At 41.8% G+C, this 18414-nt stretch overlaps 1 protein-coding gene across 1 annotated transcript in view; it reads left to right on the top strand.

The window, feature by feature from the left end:
• IMPG1 (interphotoreceptor matrix proteoglycan 1) overlaps window positions 1–18414 on the top strand; it is a 164099-nt gene that overhangs the window by 66788 nt on the left and 78897 nt on the right. The window contains 3 exon segments of the mRNA XM_055433698.2: window positions 1234–1481; window positions 3872–3948; window positions 4917–4995. Coding sequence (XP_055289673.2) covers window positions 1234–1481; window positions 3872–3948; window positions 4917–4995 — 404 coding nt within the window.

Genomic DNA, 18414 nt, shown 5'->3' with positions numbered 1-18414 from the left:
AGTTTAATGGGAGTAACTCATCAATTGGTCACTAGTAGAAAAGAATTCTTGAATCACTACATGAGATACGCAGGTAAAAGGTGACTTTATCAGTGGAAGTGTCTTCTATAAAACTCAAAATCTTTTCAAAAGAAAAACATAAAAACACCTATCTGCAATGCAAGTATGTCTCAACAATTTCCTAAATGTCATTTGTGATGGGAAGTTGTCAATCTGGTTGCACACTCGTGCATGCAACATACCTAGGTCTGGAATAAAGCAAAGAAACTAATTTGCCCCCTGGCTCCAAGGTCAGCGTGACTGGACAAAGGGCCCACTATACCTTGGAGAGCTCAGTAATAGGCATCCAGCTTGGTTCCTGTGATTGGTGAAATAACCAAATGTAGACTTTGACTAATCATGTGGCCTGAAGAACTGCTGAGAACACACATTATTGGCTCATGTGGCCTTTAAAACATTTTTGTATCCCTCTGTGTGAATTTATGGCATAAACAAAGAGGTGAAATCTGGTCCTAGACAACAGAGCTAGAGAGAATCCTATTTCATTTATAAATGCTTAAGGGCATTGAATCAATAAATATGAGAATAAATACAGTTAATCATGAACTACTTCCCTTTCTCTTTTCTCACATCTTCCTTCCAAGATGTTATTTTAAAAGCAACTTGAGGGAAGACAAAATTATGTTTAATATAGAGTTGTATTTTTTTCATTAAAAAATGCTTCTTGGAAAAGAACAGGAAAGAAATAGCCTTGAGAACTGAAGCTTTGACCTGCTTATAACACCTAAACATTATTGTCCTATTGCTCTATCCTACTTCTATTTCACAGACCTTCCTAAAGGAGGCTACTTGTAGAGAAAAAAAGACAATTCATCTTTCCTTCTGACTGGCCATGAAAAACACTGATCAACACCAGCACCTCTTGGCAATTAACACTTTTTCACAAAGACCTGAAATGAAAATCTATGGCCCCTTGATCCAATTAGCAGTCCCTCTTCAAGCTGGATTTAAGTCTCATCATAACAATCTATTTCAGAGCTAAAATATACATTAATTCTTTCCCACCTTCCAAATTTCTGATCAACACTGAAATTAGTTTCAAGTGTGATATTCCTTAAGAGCCGATCAGGAAAGATGTTGAAGCTGTCCTGAAGCTTTGTAGCAGCATAGTGATTCTCTTTATAAGGCATCTAACAATGGCTTTGGGTGCAATGTGTCCCCTGCTGCCTACAGGACAAGCTCCACAGAGATGCAACTTACAGCCATCTTTAAGAAAGGCAAGGTAGAAGCAAAAAGCCCTGCCAGTGACCCTCTGTCATTTGATTCCAACAAAATTGAAAGTGAAGGAGACCCTCATGGAACGATGGAGGAAGAGAAGCAAAGAGAACTCTATCCCACAGCTTCAGAGCTCAGGAAGCTGATCAGCAGAGCCCTGGAGGAAGACCATTCCTTGGATGTGGGGACCATTCAGTTCACTGACGGTCAGTGGGTGATTTCATAGCTCTGGGATTATCCTCATTCTGATAGAGACAAGGAGGCGTGAATGTCTCCTGGTCACTGTCATTTTGATGGGTCCTGTAGAGTCGATCATTTCTGTGACTTTTGTTGCATTTTTGTTTTGTTGTTTTGCTATTGTTTTTCAGTCGCTAAGTCATGTCCAACTCTTTGCGACCCCATGGATTGCAGCACACCAGGAATCTCTGTCCCTCACTATTTCCCAGAGTCTTCCCAAGTTTGTGTCCATTGAATCAGTGATGCCATCCAACCATCTCATCCTTTGTCACCCTCTTCTCCTTTTGCCTTCAATCTTTCCCGCATCAGGGTCTTTTCCAATGAGTCAGCTGTTCACATCAGGTAGCCAAAGTATTGGAGTTTCAGCATCAGTCCTTCCAATGAGTATTCAGGGTTGATTTCCTTTAGAATTCACTGGTTTGATCTCCTTGCTGTCCGAAGGACTCTGAAGAGTCTTCTCCCACACCATAGTTTGAAAGCATCAATTCTTCTGCTCTCTGCCTTCCTTGGTGGCTCAGATGGTAAAGCGTCTGCCTACAGTGTGGGAGACCTGGGTTCAATCCCTGGGTCAGGAAGATCCTCTGGAGAAGGAAATGGCAACCTACTCCAGTACTCTTGCCTGGAAAATCCCATGGACGGAGGAGCATAATAGGCGACAGTCCATGTGGTCACAAAGAGTCAGACACAACTGAGCGACTTCACTTCACTGCCTTCCTTACGGTCCAACTGTGACTCTGGAAGGTATCATTTCTGTCTTTCCTCACCGTCCCCAGGGTATCATTTGATAAACCTTCCATGACCACTTCATGCCATAAATAGCTCTAGGAAAGCCAACAGCTGTAGCTCCATCCAGCTCAACAACAGTAACCCACCAAGTCCAGGTGGAGAGAAGAATCTGGGTTGTATTCCCCTGGCACAACCCAGATTCCCTCATCTAGTAAATTGGTCAGGGCCCAGGAGGAAACAGATGGGACATTCAAATTAGAGTAATTTGAGAAGAATTTGATAAAGGGACTATTTATAAAGGTTTCCCTAATGCCCAGAGGTAGAGAAGGAAATGGCAACCCACTCCAGTATTCTTGCCTGGAAAATTCCATGGACAAGAGGAGCCTGATGGGTTACAGTCCATGGGGTCACAAAGAGTCAGACATGACTGGACATGCACGCTATGCCCAGAGGACTAGAACAGTTACCCCTGGGGCTGGAAGCAGCAAGGCCCCGCCACTACCTCCAGGCCTGATCTAACCAGCAGTCCCAAACCTTTTGGGCACCAGGGACCGGTTTCATGGCAAACAGATGAAGGGGGAAGGGAATGGTTCAGCAGTAATGCAGCAGAGGAGAGCCATGCAGGAACGCAAATGAAGCTTTGCTCCTTCACCTGCCATTCACCTTCTGCTGTGTGGCCCAGTCCCTATCAGGCCTTGGACTGGTACAGGCCTGAGGGTTGAGGACCCCTCATCTAAGCCATCCCAAAGACAGGGAGCGAGGAACCACTGATATGGTTCATATAAGTCAACTTCCTAGGGCAGAGAGTTATGGAGAGAGAAGAGTGTATAGATCTAAAGAAGTCAGCAGAGAAGCAGGCCCCTCAGAGGGTGCCTGGAGGGACCCAGGAGCCTGGAACTCTTCACAATTCCCAGTGCTCCGGGCATAATAGATGAGCACTGGAAATGTCATTTTAGTGTGACCTGGCATGAAACTGGCATTCTCTGTCAGTTCTGTTTCTGTAATTTATATAGTCAAACTCAACTCTGGAAAACTTTACAAAGATCTCTTGGGATTAGATAGAGGGCATGTCAGTAAAGATGTCAGTAAGCATTAAAATCCTCTTGGTTCACTTGTGAATTTCTAGTTCAGTGAAAAACTTCAGGCTCATCTCCAAGGCCACCTGATACTCTAGGTTGGTCTCTTGGTTAAATTATCCTTTGGGATAATCTGAAAATCTAGCTTCAGGGTAGAAGCAAGCCTCACAAGGACTCACAAATGGTCCTTGGTTCCAGGATTTATTCTAGACATTCCTTTCTTTGTCAGCTTAGCAATATTTTTGTTCCCACTGGCCTAGCCAGTGAGCCTGGCTGCTTGGTCCAAATGTGTACAGCTAAAGACTTTAAAAGCCACCTTAATAACTGTTCTATCACATAGACTTGCACAATGCACCCCCTGCAACAGTCCTTCAGTAGATCCTGAAGGATCAATGACCACCAATGCATCTGATGCTGATTTCTTGATCATTTGTTGTACCCTCCTTAAGGACTGACTTTTGCCACATTTTACAACCCTCACTGTCTTACTGCCCCAACCACAAAAAAAAAGGGGGAGTCGGGGGGATTGAACCCTTGTGATATTTTTTCACCCACAGAAATTGTTGGGTCATTGCCAAGCCTGGATCCTGACACCCAATTGGTGCTGCCCACTCTCCTCACTGATATCACAAAGGTGAGTTTGTTATCCTTTGTCCTTCAAATAGGAACAAAGCCTCCAAACTTCCATCAAAAAAAACAGCCTAAGGACTGAACAGAGTAAGATGCCCTCTGCAGTGCCAACTGAATCTAAAAAAGAATGAACACATGTATATATATAACTGAGTCACTTAGTACACCTGAAACTAACACAACATTTTAAATCACTGTACTCCAATTAAAATAATCAAATAAATATAATTATTTTCTGTGTTTTACAGTCAGTACTTTCTTACCCACTTTCAGTGTCTGTATTAATAAAACATAATACAACTTGCATTTCAAATATCCTTAAATTCAGTTTTCTTCAACATAGAGCTTTGTTCCAATTAGAATCAGAATTTGCCTTTTTTGATAAAATAAATGTGTTCGTGAAGTGAAAAAGAATACTTACAGTAGAATGTATTATTTGACTTTGACTTTCTGACACAAATACAAGCATAAAAATACATTTGTTATTAAGTCTTAAGGTCTTTATATATTTCTGGAGGGGTTGCAAGTATAGATTAATGTCTTAGGAATTACAAAGTTATGAATTCAGTAATAATTTTTGTATTTCATTTAAAGGTATGTTCATTTAATTTACGCTAAAAGTTGTCACTGGGTGTTCATAACTGAAAGTGCTGACTAAGCTCTATTCCCTTTTTTAATGAAAGAATTCATAAGTTCAAACATGATTGATGCATGTTTCGAAGTATTTCAGTTATAAGTTAACCCTACACAGACAGACTCAGTTAGCCAAGAGACTGTATTCTGCTACTGTATCGATGCACCTTTTCCTTTCAGAGCTTGTTTCTGTATCAGAACCTATATCAGAATCTGCAGTAGATTCAAGTCCACTACAAAATGATTTGCTTATTAAATTAAAAAAAAATGCAGAGCATAGCCCTTCTCGGATACAGAGCAATGTCTCTTGTCAACAGCTGTCTCTAAATCCTTCTTCAGGATGCTACTCTGAGTCCAGAACTTCCTCTTGGTCAACCCAGGCTGGAGACAGTGGACGGAGTAGGACACAGTCCACCTGGTGAGTAGAGTCCATGTTCTAGAGTCACAGACCCTTCCCGTAGGGTCTATGTCAGCTGACAACATCCTCTTTGAGGAATCCATCTATGACACTGCTTCAGAGTCCAATGATAAAGTCCTCCCCAGCCCGGGAGAGGGGTGGCTCCCCATAGCATTTCCAACAGAAGAGCCATCCACTGAACTCCTTCTTCTGACGAGGTGATCACCCTCAGCTTCCTTTCCTCAGCTCTCGGCCCCAGTCCCACAGAGAACACTGAAAGCCCTTTCCCGACAGATCTGGTGAAACCAAAGCAGCACCAACTGCCCACGCAGAACAGCTGTCTCTGCTGGGCTTCAAACCTGAGAGCTTGTCAGGACAAGTTTGGTCCTAAAGCCCACATCCACAGCAAGGGACTATGGCGACAGAGAACTGGGCCCTTACAATCAGTGTTTATGTTCCTGTCCACAATATACAGGTTAACCATAGATATCTCTGTTCTTCCATGTGTGTTTCTTTACTGCCAGTTACCACATGTGTAATTGGTCTATAAGGATGTCAGTAAATACTGAAATCTTCCTGGTTCACATTTTTTATATTTTTTACTTTTTCAGTAATTTTTTTTTTAATTGAAACTCCAATACTTTGGCCACCTCATGCGACGAGTTGACTCACTGGAAAAGACTCTGATGCTGGGAGGGATTGGGGGCAGGAGGAGACAGGGACGACAGAGAATGAGATGGCTGGATGGCATCACCGACTCGATGGACATGAGGTTGAGTGAACTCCAGGAGTTGGTGATGGACAGGGAGGCCTGGCGTGCTGTGATTCATGGGGTTGCAAAGAGTCAGACATGACTGAGCGACTGAACTGAACTGAACTGAACTGAAGTACAGTTGATTTGCCATGTTGTGTTAATTTCTGCTATATAACAAAGTGATTCAGTCATACATATGTACCCATTTTTTTCAGATTTTTTTCCCTTATGGTTTATCACAGGATATTGAATATAGTTCCCTGTGTTATACAGTAGGGATCTTATTGTTTATTCATCCTGTATATAATGGTTTGCATCTGCTAAACTCAAATTTCCAACCCTCCCTGAACACCCACCCTCTTGGCAACCACGAGTCTGTTCTCTATATTTGTGAGTCTATTTCTGTTTTATAGATAGTTTCATTTGTGTCATATTTTAGATTCTGCATGTAAGTGATATCAAATGGTACTTGTCTTTCTCTTTCTAACTTCAATTAGTATGATAATCTCTAGTTCCATGCATATTGCTGAAAGTGGTATTATTTCATTCTTTTCAGTAGCTGAGTAGTATTCCATTGCCATCTATACCACATCTTTATCCATTCCTCTGTCAACACATGTTTAGGCTGTTTCCATGTCTTGGCTATTGTGAACAGTGATGCTATGAACATTGAGGTGCCCGTATCTTTTTGAATTACAGTTTTGTCTGGACATATGCCCAGGATGAGGATTGCTAGATCATATAGTAATTCTATCTTTAGTCTTTTGAAGCTTTGAGTTCACTTCTGAAATTTCAAGAATGTTTAATTTTGAGAAAATAGGGTCAAATTTTCTCATAATTTAAGAGGAAATCTTTATCAATATATGAAGACCTTATGAAAACAAAAGCCAATATTCTGTAGAAGAGTTCTTTTTTAGTTCAAGAAATAGTGGATATAATGGCTTTGAAAGTAAAAGTTAGTCACTCAGTCTTGTCCGACTCTTTGTGACCCCATGGACTGTAGCCCACCAGTCTCCTCTGTCCATGGAATTCTCCAGGCAAGAATACTGGAGTGAGTTGCCATTTCCTTCTCCAGGGGATCTTCCCAACCCAGGGATCAAACCCAGGTATCCTGCATTGCAGGCAAACTCTTCTACCAACTGAGCCACCAGGGAAACCTCTTAGGAATCTCTATGCTTCCCACTTTATACAGCTCTCTAGTGAAGCTCTAAAAAAAATGCCTTTAAGGAAACATGGAACCTCAGAATATGAGGCTGATAAGTATGATCTATGATTTTAAGTGAAAATGCCAAGGAAGATTGTTGCTGTTGATATTTTTACAGGAGTTTTACTGTTCTAGTTAGGGCTCTTTAAAAACTTCTACAGGTTTGAATGGTCTATCTCATTTCTATTTTACTCATAAACCTTGTGTGAAATTAGTATGTAATTTTACTGTATACCAGGTTTTTCACAAAAACATATGTAACATGATTGCAGAACCACCTATACAGATCATATTTGGTTTACATGATTACCAGTGAATGAATGTTAACCACATGATACAGTTATCAATTTCTGCATTATAAACCACCCCTAAAGTAAGTGTCTTAAATTAACAACCATTTATTTTGCCCATAAATCTGAAACTTGGACAGGAATCAGTAGGGACAGCTCTTCTCTGCCCCATATTGTGTCAGCTAGACTATCTCAACTGGTATTGAAAATCTTTTTTCAAGAGGGCTAACTCACAGGGCTGACAAGTTGGTGCTTGGCCAGAGCTGTTGGCTGGAGGCCTTGTTTCTTCTCTGTATATCCTCTTTGAGAGGTTGCTTGAGCTTCCTCCCAGCATGACAGCTGGTTTCAAAGAGTCATTACCACAAGAGAAAAAAAGTGGAAGGTGCCAATCTCCTCAGGGCCCAGAAATAGTGTTACATCCTCACATACCAATGGTTAGGCAGCCATTTTGTTTAAAGAGGAGGGAACACAGTTCTTGTCTCTTGATGGAAAAAGTAACAAAGTATTCATGGCTATTGATAATCAGCCACAATCCACATCAAAAACTACTTTGACTTTTAAATTACTTAAAAGTTGGTTGGATAAAACAAACCACCTTTTGATGACATGAGGGAGATAAAGTTCTCACTGAATCCCTTTCCTTCATTATGATATCAAAAAAGCTTTACTATAAGATCAACATTTCAGGTATATTAACTAAAACGATAGTATATGTATGATGAAAGTGTTATTGTATTTTCAAAATTGCTTTACTGTTTTCATTTTATTATACATTCCTTCCATTCATAAATATAGCAAAGAACACTAAAGCTGGAAGGACTCTTAGATATAATCTAGTTAAACTTTATGTTTCACAGGTAAGAAAACCAAGGCTAGAGATGGGAAGTGCCTTGCTCAAAGTCACACCATCAGTTCAGTTCAGTTCAGTCGCTCAGTCGTGTCCGACTCTCCACGACCCCATGAATCACAGCACGCCAGGCCTCCCTGTCCATCACCAACTCCCGGAGTTCGCTCAAATTCATGTCCACAGAGTCGGTGATGCCATCCAGCCATCTCATTCTCTGTCATCCCCTTCTCCTCCCGCCCCCAACCTTTCCCAGCATCAGAGTCTTTTCCAGTGAGTCAACTCGTCGCATGAGGTGGCCAAAGTATTGGAGTTTCAGCTTTAGCATCAGTCCTTCCAATGAACACCCAGGATTGATCTCCTTTAGAATGGACTGGTTGGATCTCCTTGCAGTATAAGGGACTCTCAAGAGTCTTCTCCAAGTCACACCATAGCTGGTCACAAAGTCAGTACCATCCATCTGTTACACTATGCTTGGCTTAAGTAGCCCCATCATTTAAAAAACTATATTCCCTCAATCTTGTTTGCCCTCCACTCATAGCCTTTTCTTCTCTATTTCACTACATTGTCATTGTTTTAGTAGTCTAGCCTTGTAAGTCTTCACCTCCTAATCTTACCTCCTAATCACCACAGTTTTCACAAGGTTTCACACATTACAGGGACACAAATTTCACAAAAATCACAGATTTTGTTTTCAATTTAGCAGCTTCATTTCCATCTTCATTCGACTTGACGCTGCTGGCACAGGCTTCTGCTGATGCTGCCTTCTTGAAACTCCTTCAAATGAGTCATTCTTGTTTCTTAAGTTTTATCAGTAATCTTTTAATTAAAATGCTGCATTATTCCCCCCAAAAAAATAATGATGGTTTACAGACATATATGGTTTCACATAATCTTTCACACTGAGATTTTGTTTTAAAGAATTGAAAGAAAATAGAAGAAAAGATAAAAACAAAGCTAGGTCAGATGATAATTTTACAGTAGTAAAAATTTGGGGGAATAAGACAGAGGTGATGGTTACACTATATTGTGAATTTTCCAAACTCAAAATTACGGAATCATTTATTTTTTTGAAGTCATCAGATATTTATAACCAATGAGTAACTTTAGAATAACATAAGACAATATTTAGCTGAATAGTATCATCCCTTCTTTTGTATAGTTGACGTTTTACAACTTGAACCATTTGTTTTAATTCATTTTATTGAAGTATAGTTGATTTACAGGGTTGTGTTAATTTCTGCTATACAGCAAAGTGATCAGTTATACACATATTTACATTCTTTTTCACACTCTTTTCCATTATGATGTATCATAGAATATTGAATATAGTTCCCTGTGCTATACAGTACAACCTTACTGTTTATCCATCCTGTATATAATAGTTTGCATCTGCTAATCTCAATACTTCCCTCCCCCCTCCCTTGACAAACACAAGTCTGTTGTCTGTGTTTGTGAATCTGTTTCTGTTTTTTAGATTACCTCATTTGTTGAAACATCCACTTTAAAATGTCTAGCTTCATGCTATGTTTCACCTCAATAATATTTTTTTAAAAGTCACATGATTCTGTAGGGAAAATTGTATGCAAAATAAACATCAGAAAGGTCTTTGTGTGCTTTAGGTGGTTCATGAATTTGGCTTTGAGATTCTTGGCAGACTGTACAGTAAGCACAATGCAATTAATCATACAATTTGGAATCTGTATGATTATAGCATGGTAATTGCTTAGGAGAAGAATTTTCTCCTACAGGTCCTCTTAAGGAGGATCATCTGGGTTACACTGAACTGTGTCCTCTCTTCATCAGCTTCCTTACAGCATAAACTTGCTGTCAGATATTTCCTAGAAAGCTCTCACGGAGATGCATAGCCAATTCCCAAGCCCAGTTCAAAACAGCAGTTCCATGAGAGGTCAGGTGCTGACCGACTGCCTTAACTCAAGGATTGATTTTAAAATATCCATAGGAATGACTATACTGCATAACCTTCAGCCAATGCTCCATAAAATAAAATAAAAATATATACTCAAAACTGAGCTTTTTATTAGTATTGACCAAGAAGCACTATATTTGCTGGCCTGGGCTTAGATAACTAATATGCTGTGTTGCCAATGAATGGGAGATCCATACACTTTCAAAATCAGCCCTACCAGGGATAGAAAGGACAGAATCTCAATGCCAGTGAAGACCCCAATTAGAAAACCTCCCTGATAAAAAAGGATATATATGTAGAACAAAAGGGGCCATGGAACAAAGAGCAGCTCTAGGCAGGACCAAGGCTTCCCTTCCTCATAAAATTCTGGGTCTCTCCCCAGCACAGGTAGCTGACAGCCAGGACTCCACAGCCCTGCACCTTGGCATCACTAAGATAATTCTAGCCTGGGAAATTTTTAAGGTCAGTGTCACCAAACACCCACTAAGCTATTAAAATCTCAGTCAAGTACTCACAGAAAGCTCTCAACTGAAGTAGTTTAATATTATGGTTAATCCCGTGAGACAAAGTACTTTCAAAATGTGCCTCTGGAACTCTAAATAAATTGGTATCTATCTTGCCTGGAATTCTGCGGTCTTCTATCTTTACTTTTTTAGGGTACCCCTTTCTTTCTTGCAGAGCCAGTTATCTGTCAGGATCACACCTACTTCATTAATATAAGTCATGTACCTAGAGAATAGACCCAACATACTGTTCTCCATATAGCATGCATCTAACACATTCAAAACTAGGGATAGAAATCATCATCATGATTTCAAATCATCAGGACAGAAATTTTGTGGTTTTGGTTTGGTTTGGGTTTCACTTGGTGTAGGGATGTATAGGCAGCAATACATTTTCCTTTTCACTTATTAGAATGATGATCCGAACTATCAAAAAAGAAGCTCTTTAGTGTTCTCCCAAATACCAGAGTTTTTCACTTGCTAGAATGCCTTTTAAGATGAAAGCCAAATCTCTCAATAAATTGCGATATTTTAAAGGTGAAAAAGGAAATTGTAGGCAGAGCTATTTTATAATGGACATTGTTTTGCCTTTTATTACCCTATATTAGACTGGATTCTCCAGAGAAACAGAACCAATAGGGGATTGAGTGAGTGAAGTCACTCAGTCATGTCTAGTTCTTTGCGACCCCATTAACTGTAGCCTTCCAGGCTCCTCTGTCCATGGGATTTTCCAGGCAAGAATCCTGGACTGGGTTGCCATTTCCTTCTCCAGGGGATCTTCCTGACCCAGGGATCAAACCCAGGCTTCCCACACTGCAGGCAAACTCTTTACATCTGAGCTACCCGGGAAACCCAATAGGGGATTAGAGATAGAGAAAGATAGAGATGATAGTGACAGAGGAAGAGATAGAGAGATGATTGAGATACAGACAGAGATAGAGAAAGAGCCCACTTGGGCTTCCCAGGTGGCACCAGTGGTAAAGAATCCACTTGCCAAAGCAGGAGATAGAAGAGACGCGGGTTTGATCCCTAGGTCAGGAAGATCCCCTGGAGGAGGGCATGGCAATCCACTCCAGTATGCTTTCCTGGAGAATCCCATGGACAGAGGAGTGTGGCAGGCTGCAGTCCATAGGGCAGCACAGAGTTGGAAATGACTGAAGCAACTGAGCACACAGCACGCAGAGAGATGACAGAGAGGGAAAGAGAGAAAGCGAAAGAAATAGAGGCAGGTTTCCTATAAGGAATTCGCTCATACGGTTATAGAGGCTGTGACATCCCAGATTTGCCGTCAGTCAGCTGGAGACCAAGGAGCATCAGTGGTGCAAGTCCCAGTCTGAGTCCAAGTCCAAAAGCAAAAGAAGACCAGGATTCCAGCTCAAAGACAGGGAGAGAGAGTGAACTCTACCTTACTTCACCTTTTGTCCTATTCAGGCCTCCAACAGATTGGGTGAGGCCCACCCACATTAGGGAATAACCTGCTTCACTGCTGCTGCTAAGTCACTTCAGTCGTGTCCGACTCTGTGTGACCCCATAGACGGAAGCCCACCAGGTTTCCCCATCCCTGGGATTCACCAGGCAAGAACACTAGAGTGGGTTGCCATTTCCTTCTCCAATGTGTGAAAGTGAAAAGTGAAAGTGAAGTCGCTCAGTCGTGTCCGACCCTTAGCGACCCCACGGACTGCAGCCTACCAGGCTCCTCCATCCATGGGATTTTCTAGGCAAGAATACTGGAGTGGCTTGCCATTGCCTTCTCCAACCTGCTTTACAGTTCAGTTCAGTTCAGTCGCTCAGTCGTGTCTGACTCTCCGCGACCCCATGAATCACAGCACGCCAGGCCTCCCTGTCCATCACCAACTCCCGGAGCTCACTCAAACTCATGTCCACAGAGTCGGTGATGCCATCCAGCCATCTCATTCTCTGTCGTCCCCTTCTCCTCCCGCCCCCAACCTTTCCCAGCATCAGAGTCTTTTCCAGTGAGTCAACTCGTTGCATGAGGTGGCCAAAGTATTGCAGTTTCAGCTTCAGCATCAGTCCCTCCAATGAACACCCAGGATCGATCTCCCTTAGAATGGACTGGTTGGATCTCCTTGCAGTACAAGGGACTCTCGAGAGTCTTCTCCAACACTACAGTTCAAAAGCATCAATTCTTCGGCGATCAGCTTTCTTCACAGTCCAACTCTCACATCCATACATGACCACGGGAAAAACCATAGCCTTGACTAGACGGACCTTGGTTGGCAAAGTAATGTCTCTGCTTTTTAATATATTATCAAGGTTGGTCATAACTTTCCTTCCAAGGAGTAAGCGTCTTTTAATTTCATGGCTGCAATCAGCATCCGCAGTGATTTTAGAGCCCCCAAAAAATAAAGTCTGACACTGTTTCCACTGTTTTTCCATCTATTTCCCATGAAGTGATGGGACCAGATGCCATGATCTTTGTTTTCTGAATGTTGAGCTTCAAGCCAACCTTTTCACTCTCCTCTTTCACTTTCATCAAGAGGCTTTTGAGTTCCTCTTCACTTTCTGCCATAAGGGTAGTGTCATCTGCATATCTGAGATTATTGATATTTCTCCCAGCAATCTTGATTCCAGCTTGTGCTTCTTCCAGCCCAGCGTTCCTCATGATGTACTCTGCATATAAGTTAAATAAGCAAGTACAGCCTTGACGTACTCCTTTTCCTATTTGGAACCAGTCTGTTGTTCCATGTCCAGTTCTGACTGTTGCTTCCTGACCTGCATACAGGTTTCTCAAGAGGCAGGTCAGGTGGTCTGGTATTCCCATCTCTTTCAGAATTTTCCACAGTTTATTGTGATCCACACAGTCAAAGGCTTTGGCATAGTCAATGAAGCAGAAATAGATGTTTTTCTGGAACTCTCTTGCTTTCTCCATGATCCAGCGGATGTTGGCAATTTGATCTCTGGTGCCGCTGCCTTTTTTAAAACCTGCTTGAACATCTGGGAGTTCACGGTTCACATATTGCTGAAGCCTGGCTTGGAGAATTTTGAGCATGACTTTACTAGCGTGTGAGATGAGTGCAATTGTGCGGTAGTTTGAGCATTCTTTGGCATTCCCTTTCTTTGGGATTGGAATGAAGACTGACCTTTTCCAGTCCTGAGGCCACTGCTGAGTTTTCCAAATCTGCTGGCATATTGAGTGCAGCACTTTCACAGCATCATCTTTCAGCATTTGAAATAGCTCAACTGGAATTCCATCACCTCCACTAGCTTTGTTCGTAGTGATGCTCTCTAAGGCCCACTTGACTTCACATTCCAAGATGTCTGGCTCTAGGTCAGTGATCACGTTATCATGACTATCTTGGTCATGAAAATCTTTTTTGTACAGCTCACATTCTAGGAATCAGTGAATTAAAATGGACTGGAATGGGTGAATTTAACTCAGATGACCATTATATCTACTACTGTGGGCAGGAATCCCTTAGAAGAAATGGAGTAGCCATCATGGTCAACAAAAGAGTCCGAAATGCAGTACTTGGATGCAATCTTAAAAACGACAGAATGATTTCTGTTCGTTTCCAAGGCAAACCATTCAATATTACAGTAATCCAGGCCTATGCCCCAACCAGTAACACTGAAGAAGCTGAAGTTGAATGGTTCTATGAAGACCTACAAGACCTTTTAAAACTAACACCCAAAAAAGATGTCCTTTTCATTATAGGGGACTGGAATGCAAAAGTAGGAAGTCAAGAAACACCTGGAGTAACAGGCAAATTTGGCCTTGGAGCACGGAATGAAGCAGGGCAAAGGCTAATAGAGTTTTGTCAAGAGAACACACTGGTCATAGCAAACACCCTCTTCCAACAACACAAGAGAAGACTCTACACATGGACATCACCAGGTGGTCAACACCGAAATCAGATTGATTATATTCTTTGCAGCCAAAGATGGAGAAGCTGTATACAGTTAGCGAAAACAAGACCAGGAGCTGACTGTGGCTCAGATCATGAACTCCTTATTGCCAAATTCCGACTTAAATTGAAGTAGGGAAAACCACAAGACCATTCAGATATGACCTAAATCAAATCCTTTAAGATTATACAGTGGAAGTGAGAAATAGATTTAAGGGACTAGATCTGATAGACGGAGTGCCTGATGAACTCTGGACGGAGGTTCATGACATTGTACAGGAGACAGGGACCAAGACCATCCCCATGGAAAAGAAATGCAAAAAAGCAAAATGGCTGCCTGGGGAGGCCTTACAAATAGCTGTGAAAAGAAGAGAAGTGAAAAGCAAAGGAGAAAAGGAAAGATATAAGCATCTGAATGCAGAGTTCCAAAGAATAGTAAGGAGAGATAAGAAAGCCTTCCTCAGTGATCAATGCAAAGAAATAGAGGAAAACAACAGAATGGGAAAAACAAGAGATCTCTTCAAGAAAATTAAAGATTCCAAGGGAACATTTCATGCAAAGATGGGCTTGATAAAGGACCTGCTTTACAAAGCCTGCTAATTCAAATCTTAATTCCACCCTGAAACACCCTCACAGACATGCCCAGAATAGTATTTATCCAAATATATGGGCCTCCCATGGCCTAGTCAAATTAGCCATCACAGCCCTCATCTGGGTAATAGGTCAAAACACCGTGGGTTTCTGGCTTTTCTTAATCTTGCCTCAGCCTTTGACTCTAGTGAAAGGCATCAGTGAGATGAGCTAAACTGAATGAACCTGTTAGAAAACTGGCTGCTCATGTTCCATGAGGCCGAGGACTTGGTCTGTCTCTATTTATTGCAGTATCTTCAATGTGAAGCCAGATGCTTAGAACATCTAGACAGGTAAGTAACCTATGTTAAATGAGTTGAAGGAGTTAATGGACAAATTTATAGCATAATACCTCCTTGAAAGTCAGAGTTGATGGGTTAATTTATTTCCCTTTTCGAAAGAGGAAGTGAAGTGAAAGTCTCTCAGTCGTTTCCGACTTTTTGCAACCCCATGGTCTGTCCATGGGATTCTCCAGGCAAGAATACTGGAGTGGATTGCCATTCCCTTTTCCAGGGGACCTTCCCGACCCAGGGATCAAACCCTGGTCTCCTGCATTGCAGGCAGATGCTTTACCATCTGAGAAGCTCAGAGAGAGCCAATTAAGTGGTCTAGAATGAGTGGTGTCTTCTGGTTGTATTGCTCACCATTCCCACAATATGGCATCCGTATTCACACTTTTGTGGCTTTGCACAAATTATTTTCTCTTGTGCTTATAATACCCATCCATCCTTCTTGCCTGAAGACCTCCTGCTGCTGCTGCTGCTGCTGCGTCACTTCAGTCGTGTCTGACTCTGTGTGACCCCATAGACAGAAGCCCACCAGGGTCCCCCGTCCCTGGGATTCTCCAGGCAAGAACACTGGAGTGGGTTGCCATTTCCTTCTCCTACTGACACTTTAAGTTCCGGCTTACGTGCCACCTCCTCTGTGAAGCTTTTCCCCAAGCTTTTCTTCATGTTCCATTAGGCCAAGGACTTGGTCTCTCTCTATTTATTGCAGTATCTTCAATATGAAGCCAGATGCTTAGAACATCTAGACAGGTAATTAACCAATGTTAAATGAGTTGAAGGAGTTAATGGACAAATTTATGGACCTGAAAAGTCTCATAATTCCTAACTCTAAAAACATATATACCTTCATCAAGCATTTACCACTTGGTACTGACATGATTGCTATGCATATCTGGCATCCCTCCAAGATTAACTTGCTGAAGTGAAAAAATGTGCTCTTATTCCTTTAAAAAAAAAAAATCCTGTAGTGAGCACAGTGTCTGACACATGCTTGGGGTTTCATAACTCTTTGTTACTGTTGTCCACTTTATTGACAACTGTGTTTCTGGAGGATACATCTTCCCCTGTTTCAGTCCTCTAGCATCTCCAGAGACAGCCTCATATGAAAGGTGATATTCCTCACTGGCAAATACTTTTGTCAAAATGAGCTTACTGAACAACTTTAATCAGCTCCCTCACATGGGATGTATTAAAATCACACTGACTCATGTGTAGGCCTGAAGTGGAGGAATAGGCACTAAGCCCCTCTCCCAGACAAAACATTTTATATCCTAACTCTCAACCAGAAGGGCCTGGTCAAGATGTTATTTAAATTGCTCCACTTCAAGATGAAAAGATAATGATTAAGACTTGGAAAGTTTGTAAGAAAACCTCAGCTGAACATAATGACCACTGTGGTCAATATGTTTGCCTTTTCTTCCTCGTCCTTCTAAATCAAGGACCAAACAGTAACTTTTCCCAGCCAGAATATGGCATTTACAAAAATAGTTCAGTGAAGTCCACAGGGAAAATCCCATCTCAAAGAAGGACGGGATGGCCACTCAGCAGAAGCTTGCAATTACACTCCAACCCTAGATAATGTCTTCCCAATGCCTGGAGAAAGTAGAAAAGTAAAGACTCTCCAATATTTGAACTGAGTCAAAGCTGAGACTGTACTGTTACCAGATTTTATATTTGGGAAATTCAATGCCTTGCCCAAAATTGTGGCAGTTCCCAAGAAAACGTGCGTTCTGACTTTCTGCCCCCAACTGAACTGATCTGACACCCTCTCCCTGCTGCAGGGCTGTTTAGTCCTCATTTTCTCAAACCTCCCCTCATTGTCCACCCTTTTTCTAGGCTCTTCCCAATTCCATCCTCAAGTTATAACCCTTTTTTTTTATGCAAAGGAGTGATCCCTTTAATCTCTTTTCAGCATTGTAGTGAACAGAGACCATACGTTTCTAAGATAAATTCTGCCACTTCTGCAAGAGCAAAAGCAAGTAGAAGTGATTGTCATTAGAGATTGCCTCTTTCTTTTCCTCTGTGCTCACCATCCTTCTCGTGCATACGCTCACATACACAAACAGATGACGCCTTCTACCCGGTGGTTTTCAGTAACTTTGGCCACTTCGTCTCACCTTAGGGCCCCATTTCTCCTTTCCCACTTTCTCAGGGGAGCTCTCTTTTTTCTCCACCATATCATGTATCATCTCCTGGTTTTACCCCATATGGCACTAGTATATGTGGATTTCTCCAGTGGTTCTCTATAACTTCGCACATCTTCAGCTACGAGACCAGTCGCCATCTTGGTGAATTCCAGGGACCCCGTAGACTACAGAGCCAAGCAAACCCTTCATGTGCCAGTAAGCCACAGACTAAAAAGGATTTCAACAAGTTCACTTAACTGATAGTGGGATGCTGGGAGGCTGTGCTCATTTATTTACTTATTCAACAAATATTTATGTTATGCTTGTTAGATAATGGAGATAAAATAGTGGACAAACTATACTCCATGACTGTTGTGGTTTGAGTTTCCCTAAAAACAGGCCCTGAGACAAGGATTTGCTTAAAAGGAGTTTGTTTCAGAGATGATCCCAGGAAATCCAGTAAAGAAACAGGCAACAGAAACATGGAAGGGAAGGAAACTGATCCAACCAGCTAACCCAGTTAACCCTGTGACCACCAGAACTCATTGGTGATGTGTTGGTGAATATTTAACAACCAATCTCAAAAAAAGTTGGGATATATATGCATATAGCAGTTTATCATAAAATGTTTCTAATGCAAAGGATATGTAGCAAATAATAATCTATAAATAGTAATATATATATATTCAGTTCAGTTCAGTTCAGTCGCTTAGTCATGTCCGACTCTTTGCGACCCCATGAACCACAGCACGCCAGGCCTCCCTGTCCATCACCAACTCCCGGAGTTCACTCAAACTCATGTCCATCGAGTCAGTGATGCCATCCAGCCATCTCATTCTCTGATGTCCCCGTCTCCTCCTACCCCCAATCCCTCCCCCTCCCAGCATCAGAGTCTTTTCCAGTGAGTCAACTCGTCGCATGAGGTGGCCAAAGTATTGGAGTTTCAGCTTTAGCGTAAGTCCTTCCAATGAACACCCATTATTGATCTCCTTTAGAATGGACTGGT

This window comes from Moschus berezovskii, chromosome 10 (genome assembly GCF_049115385.1).
Source record: "Moschus berezovskii isolate FMDL1 chromosome 10, NW_MosBer_1.0, whole genome shotgun sequence".
NCBI lineage: Eukaryota > Metazoa > Chordata > Mammalia > Artiodactyla > Moschidae > Moschus > Moschus berezovskii.
Note: the sequence above shows the minus strand (reverse complement) of the source record. Positions and strands in the feature narration are given on the sequence as shown.